The sequence below is a fragment of the Pyrus communis genome, chromosome 5 (assembly GCF_041283825.1).
Source record: "Pyrus communis isolate YQ-2024b chromosome 5, ASM4128382v1, whole genome shotgun sequence".
Taxonomy (NCBI): Eukaryota; Viridiplantae; Streptophyta; class Magnoliopsida; order Rosales; family Rosaceae; genus Pyrus; species Pyrus communis.
Genome location: NC_142569.1, coordinates 10,776,226 through 10,794,599, shown reverse-complemented (window position 1 = coordinate 10,794,599; position 18,374 = coordinate 10,776,226). Strand labels below are relative to the sequence as shown.

At 37.2% G+C, this 18,374-nt stretch overlaps 1 protein-coding gene and 1 pseudogene across 4 annotated transcripts; both read right to left on the bottom strand.

The window, feature by feature from the left end:
• Positions 1 to 87: 87 nt before the first annotated feature.
• On the bottom strand, positions 88 to 3,315 carry LOC137726035 (inorganic phosphate transporter 1-4 pseudogene; annotated as a pseudogene). Its single transcript, XR_015962558.1, has 2 exons — positions 2,413 to 3,315; positions 88 to 1,866 (listed from the first exon to the last, which is right to left on the bottom strand). The product of XR_015962558.1 is annotated as an inorganic phosphate transporter 1-4 pseudogene (transcript).
• Positions 3,316 to 3,455: 140 nt separating this feature from the next.
• Positions 3,456 to 8,181, bottom strand: LOC137726034 (inorganic phosphate transporter 1-4). 3 transcript variants are annotated; one of them, XM_068464891.2, is made up of 2 exons: positions 7,945 to 8,181; positions 3,456 to 5,472 (listed from the first exon to the last, which is right to left on the bottom strand). In XM_068464891.2, the coding sequence occupies exon 2, from the start codon at positions 5,404 to 5,406 to the stop codon at positions 3,790 to 3,792; it is 1,617 nt and encodes a 538-aa protein (XP_068320992.1). In that variant the 5' UTR covers positions 5,407 to 5,472; positions 7,945 to 8,181; the 3' UTR covers positions 3,456 to 3,789. The 3 variants fall into 3 exon arrangements, with proteins under 3 accessions (XP_068320992.1, XP_088550383.1, XP_088550384.1); XM_088694257.1 differs by lacking the exon at positions 7,945 to 8,181 and adding an exon at positions 7,374 to 7,897; XM_088694258.1 differs by lacking the exon at positions 7,945 to 8,181 and adding an exon at positions 5,604 to 5,623.
• Positions 8,182 to 18,374: the final 10,193 nt, after the last annotated feature.

Sequence of the window (18,374 nt, the reverse complement as noted above, 5' to 3'; positions counted from 1 at the left end):
AAATATATGCTTAATAGTCAATGTAGACGGAAAGATAAGCGAAGATCAACCATGAACTTTAATACAAGGGACAAACAACAACAAAAATACAGAGAAGGCTATGCGGTTTCTACTTTAATGTAATACATAATGATATAAAGACCGAAACAGAGAAAAATGAAAACTTATCCTAAAAAAATTGCTCCATTTGTAGATGAAGTGATGAACAATAGAAACTCCCTTCTCGTCTATGTGATCTAGGGCCGCTTTCGATCTCTTACTTCCTTAGTTGTGTTCGTTGCTTTCGCCAGACAGTTCCTCCAAAGATTTTCCTTTCGATTCAGGTACAAAGAACGTAAATAATAAACCCAAAAAGTTGATCACACCCAACATAATAAGTGAGTTCTTGACCCCTATACCAGCAGGAAACCCTGCTTCTGCTTTAGCCTTGTCCTGCGGTTGCGCCAAGAACAAGAATCCGAATGCACCCACCATTGCCCCTAACTTTCCGGCTGCGGCAGATATGCCATGGCAAGTAGACCGCAGCCTAGCCGGGAAAATTTCAGCCGGCACCACAAATGTAGTAGCATTAGGTCCGAAATTTGCAAAGAAGAAAGTCAGTGAGTAGAATACCACAAACCCTATCAAGTGATGTGTCCAATAATCGTAGAGAAATGCCAATACAAACATGAACACTGTCATGAAGAAGAATCCCATCATTTGGATTGTGAATCTTCCGATTTTATCAATGAAGGCTACAGTGAACCAGTATCCGGGTACAGTACTGCATAGGGCGATAAGTGTTTGTGCCCTTGCAATTCTATAAACCTCTGAAACGGCATTCAAAGTTTTTGCTTTAGGAATCCAACCAATGGCGCTGAAAATGTCCTTCTGAAACAGATTTTGGCTATAAAATGCAATGTCAAGCAAGAACCATGTGCTTGTGGTTCCAAGCAAGTGTAGTCCATGGCGGTGCATAAACTCCTTAGAGAATAAACCGAAAGATTTCACAGTTTCCTTAGGCAACCTGACGGGTTCAGGTTCTATGTCAACCTGCAAAACTTTTCCCATATCAGCATTAGCCTGGTTGACATCTTTCGCAACAAGCGCTGTGTAACGAGCAGTTTCTGGCATCTTTGAGCGCGAGTAGTAGGTTAGAGCTGCCGGAAGTGCTCCAACCATTAGAATGATTCTCCAAAGGTAGTCTGCTTGTGGGACAGTTGAACCAACTGGATCAACTTCATAAGATGGAGCCTTGAATTTGGCCTCGAAAATTGCAGAGATGAGCATTGCAAACAACCCTCCTGCTAGAATTCCAAACCCCTGCATGGCAAACACCGCGGCAACAAAGGCACCACGAGTCTTTTTATTTGCGTATTCAGACATTATGGTGGCGGAAAGAGGGTAGTCACCACCAATGCCGAACCCTAGCCAGAACCGGAAGAAACAAAGTGTGGTCATTACAGACTTTGCGGTGTGCCCAAAGGAGAGCGCGGAACCAATGGAGCATATGATCATGAGCATAAGTGTCATGCCATACACTTTTTTTCTCCCCATTTTGTCACCAAGCCAGCCGAAGACCACTTGCCCTGCCAATGTGCCAACAAGCGCCACGCCATTGACAGCTGCTGACACATTTGGAGGCAATGTGCCTGGTTTTGGTGATCCTTCAACGTGGTAATATATGCGGCCAAGCAATTTGGTGACGAGGGATATGCAGAAGAGATCGTACGCGTCGGTGAAGAATCCCATTCCGGCGATTACAATTGCGGTGAAATGGTACCATTGTGTTTTTGCAGTGTCAAGTGCACTGAGCACATGCAGTTGTTCCTTGGCCATGGATTTAGCTTTGCTTGGTTTGATCTCTCTCTGGCAAACTCTATTTCTCTGGTTCACCAGTATGCAAGAACACAAACAGTAAGATTACATTTACATAACAATGTATGAATAAAGAATGATTTAAATGTGAATTTGATCGTTATAAACACAGAAGATTAAAACACAAGAGTTTCACATTTCTTGAAGAAACTTAAAATAAGTCCGAAAAATTTACAAAAAGAGGATATAACTAATTGTTCCCGGAAACTATACGTGCAAGACGTTCATTCTTTAGTAAACAACGGATGTGCATCAATAGTGCTGAAAATCCGTCAACAACATATATGAACGTTTTGTTACAGACAATGATATTGACATATTATCGATGACATATCAACACTTTGTTGATTAATAAAGAACGGGCATCAGTTCCATAGCCAGACAAATAATTCTTCATATGTAATTGAAAGACTGCATTGTAATACATAGGATGGGACCAAAATAATTCCTATAATTAATTAAATTCAACAATGGTAAATAAAATATGAAAAACATGCAGCTTCATCAAGAAGAAACAAGAACATGCATGCATAGAGCTGCAGTTTTTTTCCTAACCTGGATCTTCTCTCTCAACCTAGAGAGAGAGACAGAAACTCCGACTCCAACTCCGACTCCGAGAGATCTAGAGAGAGGGGTAGGTAATAGGTTATGCTCTAGGGGAAGCAGGGAATGAGAATTTATAAGGGAAGGGTGCGTCGCCCAGCAACCGGAATATTACAGTCGTATATTCTTCCCCTCCATTTTAGCTAGCTGTTGTTTCTCTGCAGTGCAGACCCTTCTGTTCAACAAACTTAAGACATCTTTCAGCGGTATATTCCGAATGTCTGAGAATTTCTAGTAGTAACCAGCAGTAGCCAAAACCGAAAATAGTTTCCATATACATTACCAGAACGCGTATTTCCACAGTTGTCCAATCTCTATATTTAGTTTTCAAATTTGAGGTTGAAAATTTTGACACAAATGGTATGTAATATATGCTTTGGTGAAGGAATTAAATTCCATATAATCTGAGGGGATGGAATATATGTCCAAATTGCTATGCTGGCTAGCTGGAGGATCGTAAAAGATTTCATTACAAGATTCATTTCTGATTTGGGGGGAGATTTTCGGGTAAAAGTAATCAATAATTTCTCACTGATTTGGAGACCAAAAGCAAAGAAATGATAGAATGATGGTAGAAATAAATGGATTAATGGAACAGTGTGCCGAGTGTACGAATGTACGAACACCCTCTATATATATTTGGAAAGTAAAAAAATTCCAAGTTCGAATCCTCAATCACGTTGAGAAGAAAAAATGTGCACGACACACGTTCTGTTTGACTTCTTTTGAGCATAACAAATATAAGATTTCTATTAAATACAAGGAATATAATATTAAATTTTCTCTTCGTATTGTCGAGATTTCCTTTGAAAAAATAAAGAAAAATAATATCAACGAAACCTGAGTGGCAGGAGTTCTTAAGTGTGAATGATTGTGCATGCTATATGTTTATCTCCATTATTACGTGACTATGACTACGATCTGACATAAGACATACTCTGAACAGTGAGAGTGGACTAGTCACTCTGCCTTAAGAGAAAATGTGCAAAACTACCTAAACCCCCAAAACAAATTCAACTTTCACATTGAGAAACAGAAAACGGTTGATGATTCTCTTCTACTTTATATACTACTTAGTCACAGCTGCGGAGAGAAACATGCGTAACCGCAGAAGACAGTTTCAAACACAAGACCTCAGGTTCAAAGATAAACGCTGACGCTTTACGTACACACATGTTATGCATGGAAAATGCACACTTTATCTGGCATCCTTTGTAAAAGCCAGGACATGGACTCATGTGAATACCACAAAGGACGAAATACCCCTCCCCAAAATGAACTACAGGCTTACATTACAACATTATTTTCTGCACTGCTTATAGATCCAACCTACACAACTGGAACTGTCCTGTTGTTATAGCTTGATTGCTCCAACTCCACTGCCCCGGTTTCGCTTTCTTCTTCGTTCTCGCCCGACATCTCCTCCAACGACCTCCCATTCGATTCAGGCACCAAGAAAGTGAACAATATCCCCAAGAAGTTGACCACACCCAATGCAATGAGCGAGTTTTTAACCCCGATGCCTGGAGGGTACCCTGCATCTGTCTTGCTCTTATCTTTGTTCTGAGCCAAGTACAAGAACCCGAATGCACCAACTATGGCGCCAAGCTTCCCGGACGCGGCTGAGATTCCATGACACGTAGACCGGAACCTAGCTGGGAAAATCTCAGCCGGCACAACAAATGTGGTTGCATTAGGACCGAAGTTTGCAAAAAAGAAGGTCAATGAGTAGATCACTACAAACCCAATTCGGTTGTCCTTGTGAGTCCAGTGATCGTAGGGAATAGCCAGTGCAAACATGAACACTGTCATGAAGAAGAATCCCATCAACTGAATTGCAAATCTTCCAATCCTGTCAATGAAAGCTACCGTAAACCAGTAGCCGGGGACAGTACTGCACAATGCAATAAGAGTTTGCGCCCTTGCGATTCTGTAAACTTCTTCAATAGCATTCATCGTCTTTGCAGGAGGAATCCATCCGATCGCACTGAAAATATCCTTTTGGAACAGGTTTTGGCTGTAGAATGCAATGTCAAGCAAGAACCAAGTGCTTGTTGTTCCAAGCAAGTGAAGTCCATGACGGTGCATAAACTCCTTGGAGAACAAAGCAAATGCATTAGCAGTCGGCTCAGCCTTCTGGGGTTCTGCTTGAATTTCTACCTGCAGAACCCTTGACATGTCGGATGCAGCCTGTTTCGCATTCTTTGCAACAAGGGCGGTGTAACGGGCAGTTTCAGGCATCTTCATGCGCCAGTAGTAAGTCATTGCAGCTGGGATTGCTCCTACCATCACAATAATCCTCCACAGGTAGTCCGCTTGTGGAACGGTTGAGGCAAGTGCATTGACCTCATATGTTGGAGCATCAAAATTGGCATTAAACGCGGCCGAACAGATAATAGCAAATATCCCACCTGCTAAAATTCCAAACCCCTGCATGGCAAAGACCGCAGCAATGAAAGCGCCCCGAGTCTTCTTGTTAGCATACTCGGACATGATTGTGGCAGAAAGAGGGTAGTCACCGCCAATACCAAACCCTAGCCAGAACCGGAAGAAACAAAGCGTTGACATAACGGTTTTTGGGGTATGCCCAAATGAGAGACCTGAAGCAATAGAACATATGACCATAAGCATAAGAGTCATTCCATAAACTCTCTTCCTTCCCATCTTGTCACCAAGCCAGCCAAAGAAGAGCTGGCCTGCTAAGGTTCCACAAAACGCCACACCATTTACGGCAGCTGACACATTCGGAGGCAATGTCCCGGGCTTCTCTGCGTTGTCAACGTGGTAGTATATGCGGCCGAGCAACTTGGTCACCAAAGATATGCAGAAGAGATCATATGCATCTGTGAAGAATCCCATTCCAGCAATGATAATTGCAGTGAAATGGTACCATTGTGTTTTTGCTACATCAAGTGCATTGAGAACCTGTAATTGCTCTTTAGCCATGGCTAAGCTAGCTTTTACAAATTCTCTCTCTCTTCTCTTTCTTTCTCACCAGCTTTTTTTTTTTATCTGCACAATTTGAAGAGTGAGAAAATGAAAAAAATACTTATTGTGCGGAAGCGGCAAACACAACGTAAAACATTCAAACAATAATATAGCAACAAATATAAATAACAAGAGAATAATACAAGAATTTATACCGGTTCGGCTTTATTACACCCTAGTTTGAAGACGGCAAAAAATTGAAAATTAGTATTTACACTTAGTACTACGATCTAATAATATTATTCTTTACTTGTAAGTGAAATGTTTTAAATTCAGTTTTCGTCAAACATGAATTTCAACCATATTATTGTTAATCTATTATAAAGGTAAACACATCTCCTTCTCTATTAATGTAGAATATCGTTTGTCAAAAAAAAAAAAAAAAAAAATCACAACTCAAATTCTAAATACATCTAAATATCATCGGAAACACGGGTTTCCAATGAGCGTGATAATTAATCAGTCAATCTTCAACAAAGGGGAAAAACAAAGGAAAAGTCAAACAAGTGTTTAATTATCAACAAGGGAGTTTGAAAATTGGACTCCCAACTCTGACAGGTCACAAATAATTTCTGACTACAGGGCCCTCGATTTTCCTCCATTTGGTCATACGTTGAAAATTAAATTTTGCCTCACCTAGAATTCCAGGTTCAACCAATTCACTTCATAATTTCTGACTATTCAAAATTGTCACTGATTTATCACATCACAACATTAACTAGAGAAAAAGACTTCTTATAAAGGATATTATAATGAAATGCTAAGGAGACTTTTTCAGAAGTAGAATTCTTCATGTACTCTACCTTTTTATGTTTTTAGCTCAAAGTTTTATATGTTGTTACAGAAATTAACGTTAAATTGAAAAGTATCAAAAAATTCATAAAGAGTCAACACTTTGAGAGAATCTTTTTAGCATTTCTCTAACTACCTACACATTCCAAAGAAATTTTATTTGCCACCCCACAAAAAAAGGGACCATTTTATTTGAGCATGAAAAAGTGAAATGAACTTCTGAAACTAGCAAAACTTCCATGACTACTGGAAAAGTGGAAGAAAAGACAAACAATGAACTCTGCCTCATTCTACCACTGAAGAGGTTTTTGTTTTTTTGGCCAGATTTCTTAAGGGAGAAAAGCTCTGGTGGGGCATTTGGACCATGTCGCCTGTTATACTTTGCTGCTTTAACTTTCATATTAATTTCATTCGGCGTGAGAGTTGTTGTACACAAATTTTTGAGGCTTGAACTAGGAAAATCACGTTCAAACTGCCCCACACAAGCAGACAAACAGATACCTACTGAGGATTGAATAGAAGTCTCAAAGTCTCTACGAAACCATTTAAAATATGCACCAACCAATCTTTATCTCTAATAAAATTTAAAATTATTTTAAAATCTTCAACCTTTGTCTCTCCAACTATATCAAAACCGCGTGGAATTAAATTAAATTTTCGATCTTTGCACTCTAAGAGTCTAAAGACTACGCCATTAGCGTGTAAAGTTAAACCCTTTAAATTAGACAACTTTAACGAAAAGTTATTTATACTGTTCATTTTAACAAAAAAAATCATATTTTTACACTAAAAAAATTAATCATGATACTATTCATTTCCCCTTTATTTTGTCATTGTCGTTAAAACTCAAAATTTTCAAACCATTTTCATTAGTTTTCTTTTAAATTACCCTTCAAACAGAGCGGCCTAGGCCTATTTTTCCAGGGTTGTTTAACCAGATTTCTTGGGATTAAAAATATCAAAACAGTAATTTAATTAGCTTAAACTAATATTTACAGCTATTTACAGATGAAGATTATGAATGCGATTAATTGTTTGAACGGCTACAGAACTTTAATACTCTAAATTCAGAAGATAATCTCAGATCCAAAACTCAGAATTAATACTACTTTTAACTTATTTTTCTAACTTACCTGCATCTGATGCACAATGGGTTTCTAAAAATTCCATCTTTTCTACTTCATCTCTGGTAAGACCCCAAAAAATAAAATAAAAAAATACAGTTAAAGGAGGAGTTTTTAGAGTGAAAACCAGAAAATTAATTTCTGATATGGTGGCTGACACGTCTGTGTTGTAATTTCGAGAGGGGGATTTTGAACTCAGGTACAAGAGGCGGGCAAACTGTCCCGAGACTCTGGTGACTGACTAACTGGCCGAACTCACAGGTTCATAAATCAGAAGCGGGACAAATTAAGAAAGAGATACCCATGTGAAAATTGCAAAAGGGAAGAGAACCCCATGAACGATATGCTTCGAAAAAGCTATAAATTGTATCTATTCCCAATGACAAAGAAAACCCCACTCACTTTACACTTTACACTTTGCACTTCGAGCTTGCAATTTGCATGCATGATAGAGAACTATGCATGGAGAGATCAGTGGGCTTAATTACAAGATCGACAACAATGGAAGAAAAAATTAAGCATAAATCAAGATGTTTAACATCTAATTAGATAAATTAATTTATTTAATTTGCAGACTAACCTGTTGGGAGCGACCGAGCGAGAGAGAGAGAGAGGTGAAGAAATTTGATGGTGAGACGAGGGAAAGGAAGGGATGCGAATATTTATAGGCGACGGCAGCAGCCAATGCGTTCACACACCAAGGAATTTCCACCGGCATATTCCATTTTCTCCCCGCGTCCGTATTTATTTTTTAAGTCAACCGTCGCACCCTGTTTGGAGTCTCACACTCCCCACCTTCCCCGTCTTGCTCGACGATTTCGACACGTGGTCCCCCTCTCTTTATTTATTTACTTCCTTTAGAACATTTTTATTCATTACCATAAATTACGGTCTCATCATACATTTAATCATTTATCATGTGTCATTTCACTTAATTTTAATTAATTTTTTTAAAATTTAAAAAGAAATTTAATGTAAAAATTAACTAGAATAGTAAAAAACACGTGACAGGATATGGTTAGGAGCATAAATGTTTTATTTTTTTTCCCCAAAGGGCCCACTCTCTTTGTTGGTATTGGTTTTGGCAATTGACATTTGGTCTCACATGGACTCATTGTTTTGTTTATTCGTTTTTTGGTACTACTACTTCCGAATTGGAAAATGGTAGGAAGACTTGCCAAACCTTTAATGAAATCTAGCCGTTGATGTAAGTAGGTATCGCTTATGAATTTTAATTGTTGATGCATTTTGTTTCGCGAATTGTTATTAGCACTTTAAAAATCTCATTCTACATTCAAAACTTTCTATATTAGGAAAGAAAAAAATACACTTATGAAGAATGTAGAATAAGATTTTTGAAGTGCCAATAACACTTCCCTTTATTTCACAAAAACAATGATTCGTGTTCGGGTTCTCATTTATTTATATTGGTTGTACTCAATTCAATTGTTTCAATTTAAATTATGAAAAAACTTTCCATTGCGAGTCCGTCCTGTTTATGTTAAAACTTTCTAGGGCCCGCCTTATGGCATGTCGCATATGGACTTAAGCCTGGGGAATGCTTTGGTTGTAATACATCTTTATCAGTGCTGTAAACGAGTTGGGTTAGAATATATATCATTCAACTCAAGTTTGGATTGTTTAACTATTTTTCAGTTTGAGCTAAGTAGCTTGCTTCTAATACAAATGGAGCTTGAGCCAACCTAGAAATTTTAAGCTCAATACTGAACTCAAAATGTTTCGAGCTAAGTTTCGTTAGGAAGAAAATGATGAAGAAGGTGAGACATAATATCAATATAAACATATTTCTTTTTCCAAAACAATCTCAAATCTGATGTTTTATTGCAAGCAGATTAACTTCTTAATATAATCTAGTTCGATTGTCTCGTGAAAAACATGAGTTGCTCAAAAATTTTACGAGCCAAACAAATCAATGTATAAATTTGACTTGTTTTTTTTTTTATCGAGTCAAACAGTAATTAACTTGTTTCTTTCAAGAGCTGAACACATTGAGATATTGTCCACAAGTTCAAGTCGTTTTTAAATTAATTTACAGTCTTAGTTGCATGCAAATTGCCCCTCCTTAAATTGTTATCCAACAAGAAGTCACACTCTGTGACTAAAATAAAATAGTCTACGACTCAAAGCGTATGGAATGAATCGGTTGTTAAGACTTTTGAACGTTCCATTGTCATTTTCATTAGTCCCCCCTAAGAAGGAATAAATTGGAAGACTCTCTCTTTAATACTATTTTTCACTCTTAACATTTTTTATCGCATCCATTTTATTTGTGTTTATTTAATCTAGCAGAGTGTTTTTATTATTGAAAATAACATAAATACATATTATGAAAATAGCAAGGTCCGAGAAACTTTACTACTGGTAGATTGTCATGATAGTTAAATATATTATTTTTAAATGTGTCACAATTAATATCTTTTCCTTTTACAATTTACTTTTTAGTAGTATTCATTTTCACTTGTAAGTGAGAGGTTTTTTTTATTTGAATATCTTGAATAACAAGTTCGATACCAATTTATTTTTTTGCTACTTAAAATATATCATTCTCTAAGACAATAAAGTAGTAAAATTATTTGTAATACATGAATATAAAAATAAAAGGGTCAAAAAAAGATTTTTACTAAGTGATACGGTTGTGGGGAAGTTTCTGATCACATACTAAGAATCAAATATTGGTCCCAATTAGTGTGAAATCTTTGAATTCTTTACTAATACAGCCCAAATTTCAACATCTCCCTTGTTTGAGAGAAAACGGCAAACCTTTACCTTGAAGGCTTGAACGTTTTGAAAGGTTCTACTACGTTTGGGGGTGTGCCAGTTGTCAATCATAATCCTCATCCTAGATGTTAATTTTGAACAAAACAAAAAAAAAAAATCCTAGATGTTAAGATTAAGATGTTTGTGGTCATGGACACCCGCACCACAAGTATAGTTTTTTTTTGGTAGCAAAAATCTGATGAAGTAATTTTTTTTTTCAAAAAGTAATCCGCGTATATTTTTGCTCTTATATAATTTTCATGTTTAGTCTTAACGAATTTTTATCTACAAAACAATTAAACACATTTGATCAAAGATCAAAATCATGCACCAATGGAGCGGAGGGGAGGGGTTTGGCTAGTAGATTTACAATGCCTAAGTGAATTTCTTTGAAAAGAGAGAGTTTAGGGCTTAGCTGCATAGCAAAATCTTACCATAAATTGGTCTAGGACGGGGTATTTATAGGAGCTAGAGTCGGTCCCATGTGTAGGGTTTTCCATGGCATGTGTCGATATTTAGTTGGCCATAATCAAAATCAAAATCAGTTTGATTAACAAAATAAACTTGTATAGAATAATTCTATTTTATTTTTCATGTCATTCGTTGGACGGAGAAGAAAATTATCCCGAAGATATTATTTAATTAATAATATCATCTCGTAGAATCCTTGATTAGATTCGATTGTGATTCCTTACTTGATTAAGTTGGTTTTCAGTAAGGAAAGTTTAAAGGTAAGAATTAGTTATAAATCTTATCTTTAATTCCTTTAACTTTTCTCCTGGCCATGAGCATGAGAGCTTGAAGAAGTCACAGTCAGCAACTCTAGTCTTCTTAATGGTTGAACTATGCATGGAACAAATGTGGGCCTCGCCAATTTAATGAGGGTTTTGTTGTCACTTGTGGGTAAAAAGTTCATGTGTCAGCTCCAAAATTTTTTGAATAAGGGTTTTGTCTATCTTTAATTCCTTATACTTTTCTCCTTGCCATAAGCAAGAGAGCTTGAAGAAGTTGCAGTCAGCAGTTCAAGTCTTCTTAAGGATTAAAATGCACGTGGAACGCATGTAGGTCTCGCCAATTTAATGAAGGCATTCTCCTCTCTTGTGGGTGAAAAACCACGTGTCAGCGCTAGGATTTTTTGGATTATTTTTTGCTCCACAAGTACCCTCACACCTACTATGCTGTACGTAGAAGGTGCATGAATCCAAGTTGAGTAGACTTGCCAAAAACGGGTTTCTTGACTACATTGGATTATAAGCTTTTACTTATAGTGAGAGTCTTTTGGGATATGGGGTTCAATTGCCTATAGAATTTATTTTAACTCTACCTTAAGTAGAGGATTAAATAAATCCAGAGAATAATTATTTTTTCAAACAAGAAAGAGAGATAACCAGAGGAAATTGTGTCCCATCCCCCTATTTTGCTTTTTTGTTTGCCCGACGAAGAATTGATTTGTCGTTAACGTCATTGTTGTTGTTGCTATTGCATCTATGGTGAGAAAAAAAATTTCTTTCTTCTTCGTACTACTGCCACAAGGCAGCTTGGAATGAGTGGGTTGAGGCCCATGTGGGTGACATGACAATAAGGGCTACTTGGCGATTGGCGCAGTTGAAGTTACTAGCCAAAGGCTGGAAAGGGCCAGGTTACATGAGGACGAAAAAGTGGGCCGCTGCGCTTGGTGTGGCATGGAAGGTTGGATCGCTCCGGGCTATGCGAGTAGGGCTGTTGGGCCTAGTAAACAAGGGTGGATGGGGTCTACCGCTGAAGTGTTGGGCTCATAAAGCTCAAGAGATAGAATGGAGTCGCTCAGTTAGGCGTAGTGCGCTAGGCTGGGAGTGGTGCCATGCGAGGATAGGTCACATGGCCTGTCTGGAGGAAAGGCTAGCGCTAGTGCAAGCTGGGCTTGCCATTTGGGCTACTTCCACAGCTTTTAAGGCTTGAGCGCAGATGGGTTGCGTGTGGTAAAGTCAACAATGCAGGTGGAGCTGTTGGAAGGCGTTGGTGCTGCTTGGAGCTATGGTGCAAGAGTAATCACGGCGAGGAGAAACCACATAGATGAATCGATGCAGCTGGGAGCTACATAACAATATTCCACACGGCCAAGAGTCACAGAGCAAATGTTGATGCAACAGGAATCTGCAGAGCAAAAGTCAATACGGTTGAGGTCGCGAGAGAAGCACGGGGCCTTACTGGTAGGTTGGCCTACTTGCTCGACCTTCAGTTGAAAAGTAATTAAGGACTTTCTCTGCAGCTCGTTGAAGTTCTATTTCTTCCGAAAAAAACTTGTTATCGAGTTGTCTCCTTCAATGGATGAAAATGAAGCTATTGAGCCTGTGAAATTTTTCCTTTCAAAAGAGTTGAGAAGATCACTCAACGCAGAAGTTTTGTGCTGCTCCCAACATTTGGGGTCCGAAGATAAAATGAAGCGACCATATATGGCTAAGACTAGATCAACTTCTAAAAAGCTCACCACTATCAGAAGTATGAAGGAAAGTTCGCTATTTGGAAACGTGGATTGGCCGCTAAAAAGGCGTCAAAGCCTGCTCCTTCTTTTGTTCCAACGTATGTGTTGCCTGCAAAAAAGGAGGAAACTGCTCAAGCTTGATTTCTCAACTGTTGTAAATGAAGCAGTTGAGGATAAAGTTGCCAAAATTGAAGCTATTGAAATTGAGATAGCGGTGGTGCAAGTTGCTAAAAGCAAGGTGTATGTTGAGGAGCTAAAGATCGTCCAAGCTGCTAATAATAGAATATATACAAGATAACATTATAACACAAAATTTAAAAACATAAAATGTAAGATTGTTCACGATAATTAAATCTTTTTCATGCCTAAATTTCATTAGAAAGAAAAAGATGAAGACGGTGAGACATAATGTGAATTCCCGTCATCGGATTTCACTATTTAAAATTACATATCTTGTATTTTGTATTCGTAGGTTCGATGCTTTTTTATTTTTTTATTTTTTATTATATATATATATATATAAGTAAAAGGATGAAAACACCTTTAATGAACTAAACGGAATTCTACAAGGTTGTATTTGATCCTTATATATTTTTCGACTTATCTTTATATATTTGGATAATACTCGTCGATACGAACGCGTGAGCGCAAACGGAATGTAATTTGAAATTATAACAAAGAAGTTATAGATGAGCAAAAACAAGGGTGAAATGGTCATTTAACCATTATCTAGGCGGCTCCAGATTTGCTGGAGCAACAATCTGGAAGTTATGTGTGTTGCTATGATGGAAAGAAGAGAAGAGAAATAAGGGCAAGGAGGGAGAGACAGGCTAATCAGAAGAAAGCAAGGAGGGGAAAAGAGAGAAAGGAGAAAGGAGGTGGACTAGCCAACCCTACTCATCCCTTTGACCCGTTTTCGACCCGCTTGACTCGGCCTCTGACCCGGTTTCTGCAGTCGACTTCCGACGCCATCTTCAACATTTCTCCGGTGAATCACAGCTCAAGGCTACCTGGAAACAACTCAGCATCAACCTCTCTTCTATATTTACCCAAAAAATCGAAGAGATGAGCCTCGATTTCATGAAGAACCGCACCAATGGGTGCTAATGGTACCTTGCTGGTGATCCACCATTTTTGAAACGTGCTCCTTTAATCACCACCCCCAAAATACTCCTCTTGAGCCCAAGAACAAACCCCAAACAAGTTTGGGGGTGGTGGACCACCAGAGAGTACGAATTGAAGTACACTTATTTCTAGGGTTTCTGACGAATCAAGGTGGTTTTCAGGTGTTTCTCGGCCAAATTGGACTTCGGCCTAGGTATTAAAGTTTTTCCCCTTGTTGTGCTCTACATTCCTACAAAATTTGGTAATTTTTGGATTAGGTGAATTTTCTGGCGAGTCGGGACGACCAATCGCTGCATGCGGCGGCACGTGGCTCGATAAGCCACTTGACCCTTCTAGGCTAAATTTGATACCCTGATTCTATACGTGACATCCAATGGATGATATCATATTGTTCGAACATAATTTCGTTAGGCTATGCCTCTTAATCATTATAACCATCAATGATCTGACCGTTAGATCGTCACCAAACTTTAATGCATTATAGCACGTAATATTTAAGGACATTAGAAATTGATGGATCAGGAATCCAATGTATGGATCTTGATGAATTGAATTATTAAGTTTGTACAACTAATTGTTGACTGCCACCTAATTCTAGCAATTGGCGGAGATCCGACTATTGGATCGTTTCGAAATTTTAGGATATTGTTCTAGAAAACTAATGAAACTCTTAGGAAATTACGAATCGGTAATTTGTAGGCAGATATTCTAGATCGAATTACGTAGGGTTGTAGACCCCACTGTTGACTTTTAGTCAACATGTCTCGAATCGTTTTAAATACTAAAATTAGTACTACTAGAGACTGAGTGAAGTTTAGTGGGCCTACATTGGTTAGTGAGTGACTTTAATAAATGTGATATGGTTATTATCCTAGTTTTGTATTTAATATCCTTTATGGATATGACTTGGTTTTATAAATGTGATTTCTAGTAAAATGTATTTTTACATTTGGCCATTGATCTATTGTTATGAAATGTGATTTGACTTGTGCATTGGGAATATTTGTGAAATGTGATTTGAAATGCATGTTGGATTGTTTGGTAAATGTGAGGGTTAGCAGCGGACAATTAACCCATTGTTATGGAGATTTGTTGCTTCGATATCGTTTCATTTCTTGCTTCGTTAATCCATTCTAAATTAGCACTTGTGCTTGTTTCATTTCGTTGACCTTCGTGAATTGAGTAACTTGATTCATGTCTTGTTTCTTCGAGCCGCCGTTATGTTTCTTGGACTTCAGCTCAATTTCGTTGAGTGGTTCGGAACTGGGTTCCGCTAGGGTTTTGTTGAGTAGTCCGGTTCCTTGCTCTGTCTGGATTCCGTTAAGTGGTCCAGAATCCCTTGTGCTTTGCGATTTCGTTGAGTGGTCCGGAATCGTATCCTGCTTTGGATTTCGTTGAGTGGTCCGATATCCATTGTACTATGCGATTCCATTGAGTAGTCTGGAATCATATCCACTCGGATTTCGTTGAGAAGTCCGAAATCCCTTCTACTCCGTGATTCCGTTGAGAGGTCCAGAATCGTATCTTGGTTTAGATTCCATTGAGTGGTTTGAAATCCCACTTGGTATTTTGGTTCCATTAAGTGGTCCGGAATCTTGCTTGGTATTTTGGTTCCATTGAATGGTCCGGATCTCGATGCTGTTGGATTTTGTTGAGTAGTCTGAAATCACATTATTTAGAGATGTAGGCTTCGGCTAGACTGTGTTGCTCTAGCCTTGCATTTTGGTGTATTGTATGTGTTATTGATTGATGTGATTGTTGAATGGTGTTGGAAATCATATGTGTGTGTGAATGGCATGATGACAACTCTTGTTTGGCTTATGGTTGATGTGTGGTATGGTACTCTATGTTTTCTGCTAGAAAGTGTTTTACGAAAAGTTCAAAGTTTAACGAATGGTGAACTACGAATGGCTTGATCCCTATTTAAGGTACGTAGGCAGTCTAACGAGGAGGTTAGATGCAACTATAAAGTATACAAAAAATTACTACGCAATCCGAATCTTGGGTTGTGCTTTGTCCATATCCCGGAGGCAGGATATGTTAGATATATAGGTACTTGATGACGTCACGTATCGGTCCGGGACGTATGTCGAGATCAGGGCGTGATGCATAATATCAATTTTGTTCATTTAAATTGAAGATAGTCAATGTAAACTTATTTCTTCTTCAAAAAACAAAAATCTTAAATGTGAAGTTTCATTGCAAGTAAATTAACTTCTTGAACAATAATTTTCCAATATGTCCAAATATCTTATTTTAATATGGTAGTTTAATTTAATTAACTATATTAATTCAATTAAAATAATAATTTATGTTTGGCCTATAACCTTTTGGCCCTCTCGGTTGGAGATGGTTTTTTGTCATGGGGCTATATTTGGCCTATAGCTTTTTGGCCTCTTTGGTTCAAGATGGTATAAAATATGGCATGACACTATTTATTAAAATATAATTTCTTTGATGACTATAGGGCTAAAGAGAGTCATCTGGCTCTCATTCAGTTGGAGATGGCCTAATCTAGTTCAACTTGTCTTGTGAAAAAAAAAAAAAAAAAATGTGTTACTCAAAAGTTTTGCGAGCCGAACAAATTAATGTATAAGATTAACTTATTGTTTATCGAATCAAACATAATTTTGAATTGTTTCTTTAACGAGTAGAACACATATCTCAATTTGTGTACAAGTTCATGATGGTTATAGATCAATTTACAATCTTACATGTTCGTACCATCACATATCTCAGTTACTTGCGAATTACTCCTCCGAAAATTGTTTCTTATTATATCCAACGACGAGTCGCACTCTGTGGATTATAATAAAATAGTCGACGACTCAACACGTCTGGAATGAATCGGTTGTTGAGAATTTTCAACACCATTGTCATTTTCATGAGTCTCCCGTGAGAAGTAATAAATTGGAAGACTTTTACAAAAAAAATAAATTGGAAGACTCTCTTTTTGATACTATTTTCACACTCATTATTTTATTGTATCCACTTTATTTGTGTTCATTTAATCTGGCAGAGTGTTTTTTTTTTTATTGAAAACAACAGAAATAAATATTATGAAAATAGCAAGGTTAGAGTCTTAGGGAAACTTTTATAACAGTAGATTGTCATGATAATTAAGATTATTATTTTTAATTTATTGTGTTTAATGTTTATATCCTTTGCCTTTTTTAATTTACAGTTTTGTAGTGTTCATTTTCATTTATAAATGAGAAATTTTTTATTCGAATATTATGAATAACAAGTTCGATACCAATTTATTTTCATGTTATTAACTGTAAATATATCGTTGCGTAAAAAAATAAAATCGTTAAATTATTTATAATAAATAAATATTTAAGTAAAGAGATCAGAAAATTTTTAGAGTCAGTGATGTGGTTGTTGGTGAAAGGCGTGTCAATAAAGCCAAAATAACACAAATGAATTAGTGAGAGGGAAGTTTCTGATCACATGCTAGGAGTCAAGCATTGGTCCCAATTATTGCGACATCTTTGTATTCTTCAAAGATATTCATGTATCTCGAAGATTTTGTGATCATCGTCATAACTTTTTTCTAAGGATTTCAAAGATTTTGTGATCGTGATTGTTCATTGTACGGTCATAAATTATTTTAAATTTAAAATTTAAAATTAAATATAAATAGTACCTAACGAAAACTGACCGTACAATATACGATGAACGATCACGATCACGGGATCCCCGGAATCCCTAGGAAAAAGATCTGATGAGGATCCTTTCCAATAGTACAGTCCTCATCCTGGATGTTTAGAGCTCTTGCTTGTGAGAACGGCAAATCTTTACCTTGAACATTTTGAAAGGTTCAATCTTTTGGAGTGTGTCAATTGTCAATCATGGTCCTCATCCTAGATAATAACACGATGCTTGTGTTCATGGAAACCCTCAACTATAGTTTTCTTTTTGCTTTTCTATTCCATATATTGTCGAAAATGATTGAAATAAACAAACCATATTCAATAATTTTCCTTAGGTGCTGTTTTATATTTGGAACTTTCTTTTTGTACTTTATAATATAGATTGGATTCTGAGAAGGAAATCCGTTATCAGGTCGAATTATTTTAAGATTTAAAAATGTAAGAATGCAATCTAATCCGTTAAGTCATCAAGATTGACCATAATTGAATTTGATTTGTCTTCTTGGATGCACTGGTTGAAATTTTAAGCAGAACTTACTTCAAAAGGGAATGGTTCACGATTTTCTCAGCCATAACTATAGTTGTCAAAATGTATGGACTGCCTAAGTTGTTGCTTGTTTGTGTCACATGGAAAAGTGAATCTTTTTTTGCAAACTACTACTTGTTGGTTGTCCATTGTGTGATATGTCATGCTTTGAAAATTCCCTATAGACTTTGAGTCTCTTACTGTGGCTGTCCTATATTGCTGAAACTGAGCAGCTTAATTTGCTAAAAAAAATAAATTGCGATCAATGTGATTCATTTCATTCGATGTTTTGCTGTCCATTGAATTCCCAAGTCTCCAATATCTTCGTAGTCCTAACATAATGCTGTCATGATCGCGCCATCATGCATATGATGGAACAATTATTTTTTCTTTTCGTTTCTTATAGGGCCACTAAGGAACTATATAATCCTCAATCTTCTTCATTTGTATATGGACCCATCAAT

What these genes read in the sequence shown, in the direction of transcription:
- LOC137726034 (XM_068464891.2), bottom strand. Translation starts at nt 5,406, where the DNA reads ATGGCTAAAGAGCAATTACAGGTTCTCAATGCACTTGATGTAGCAAAA.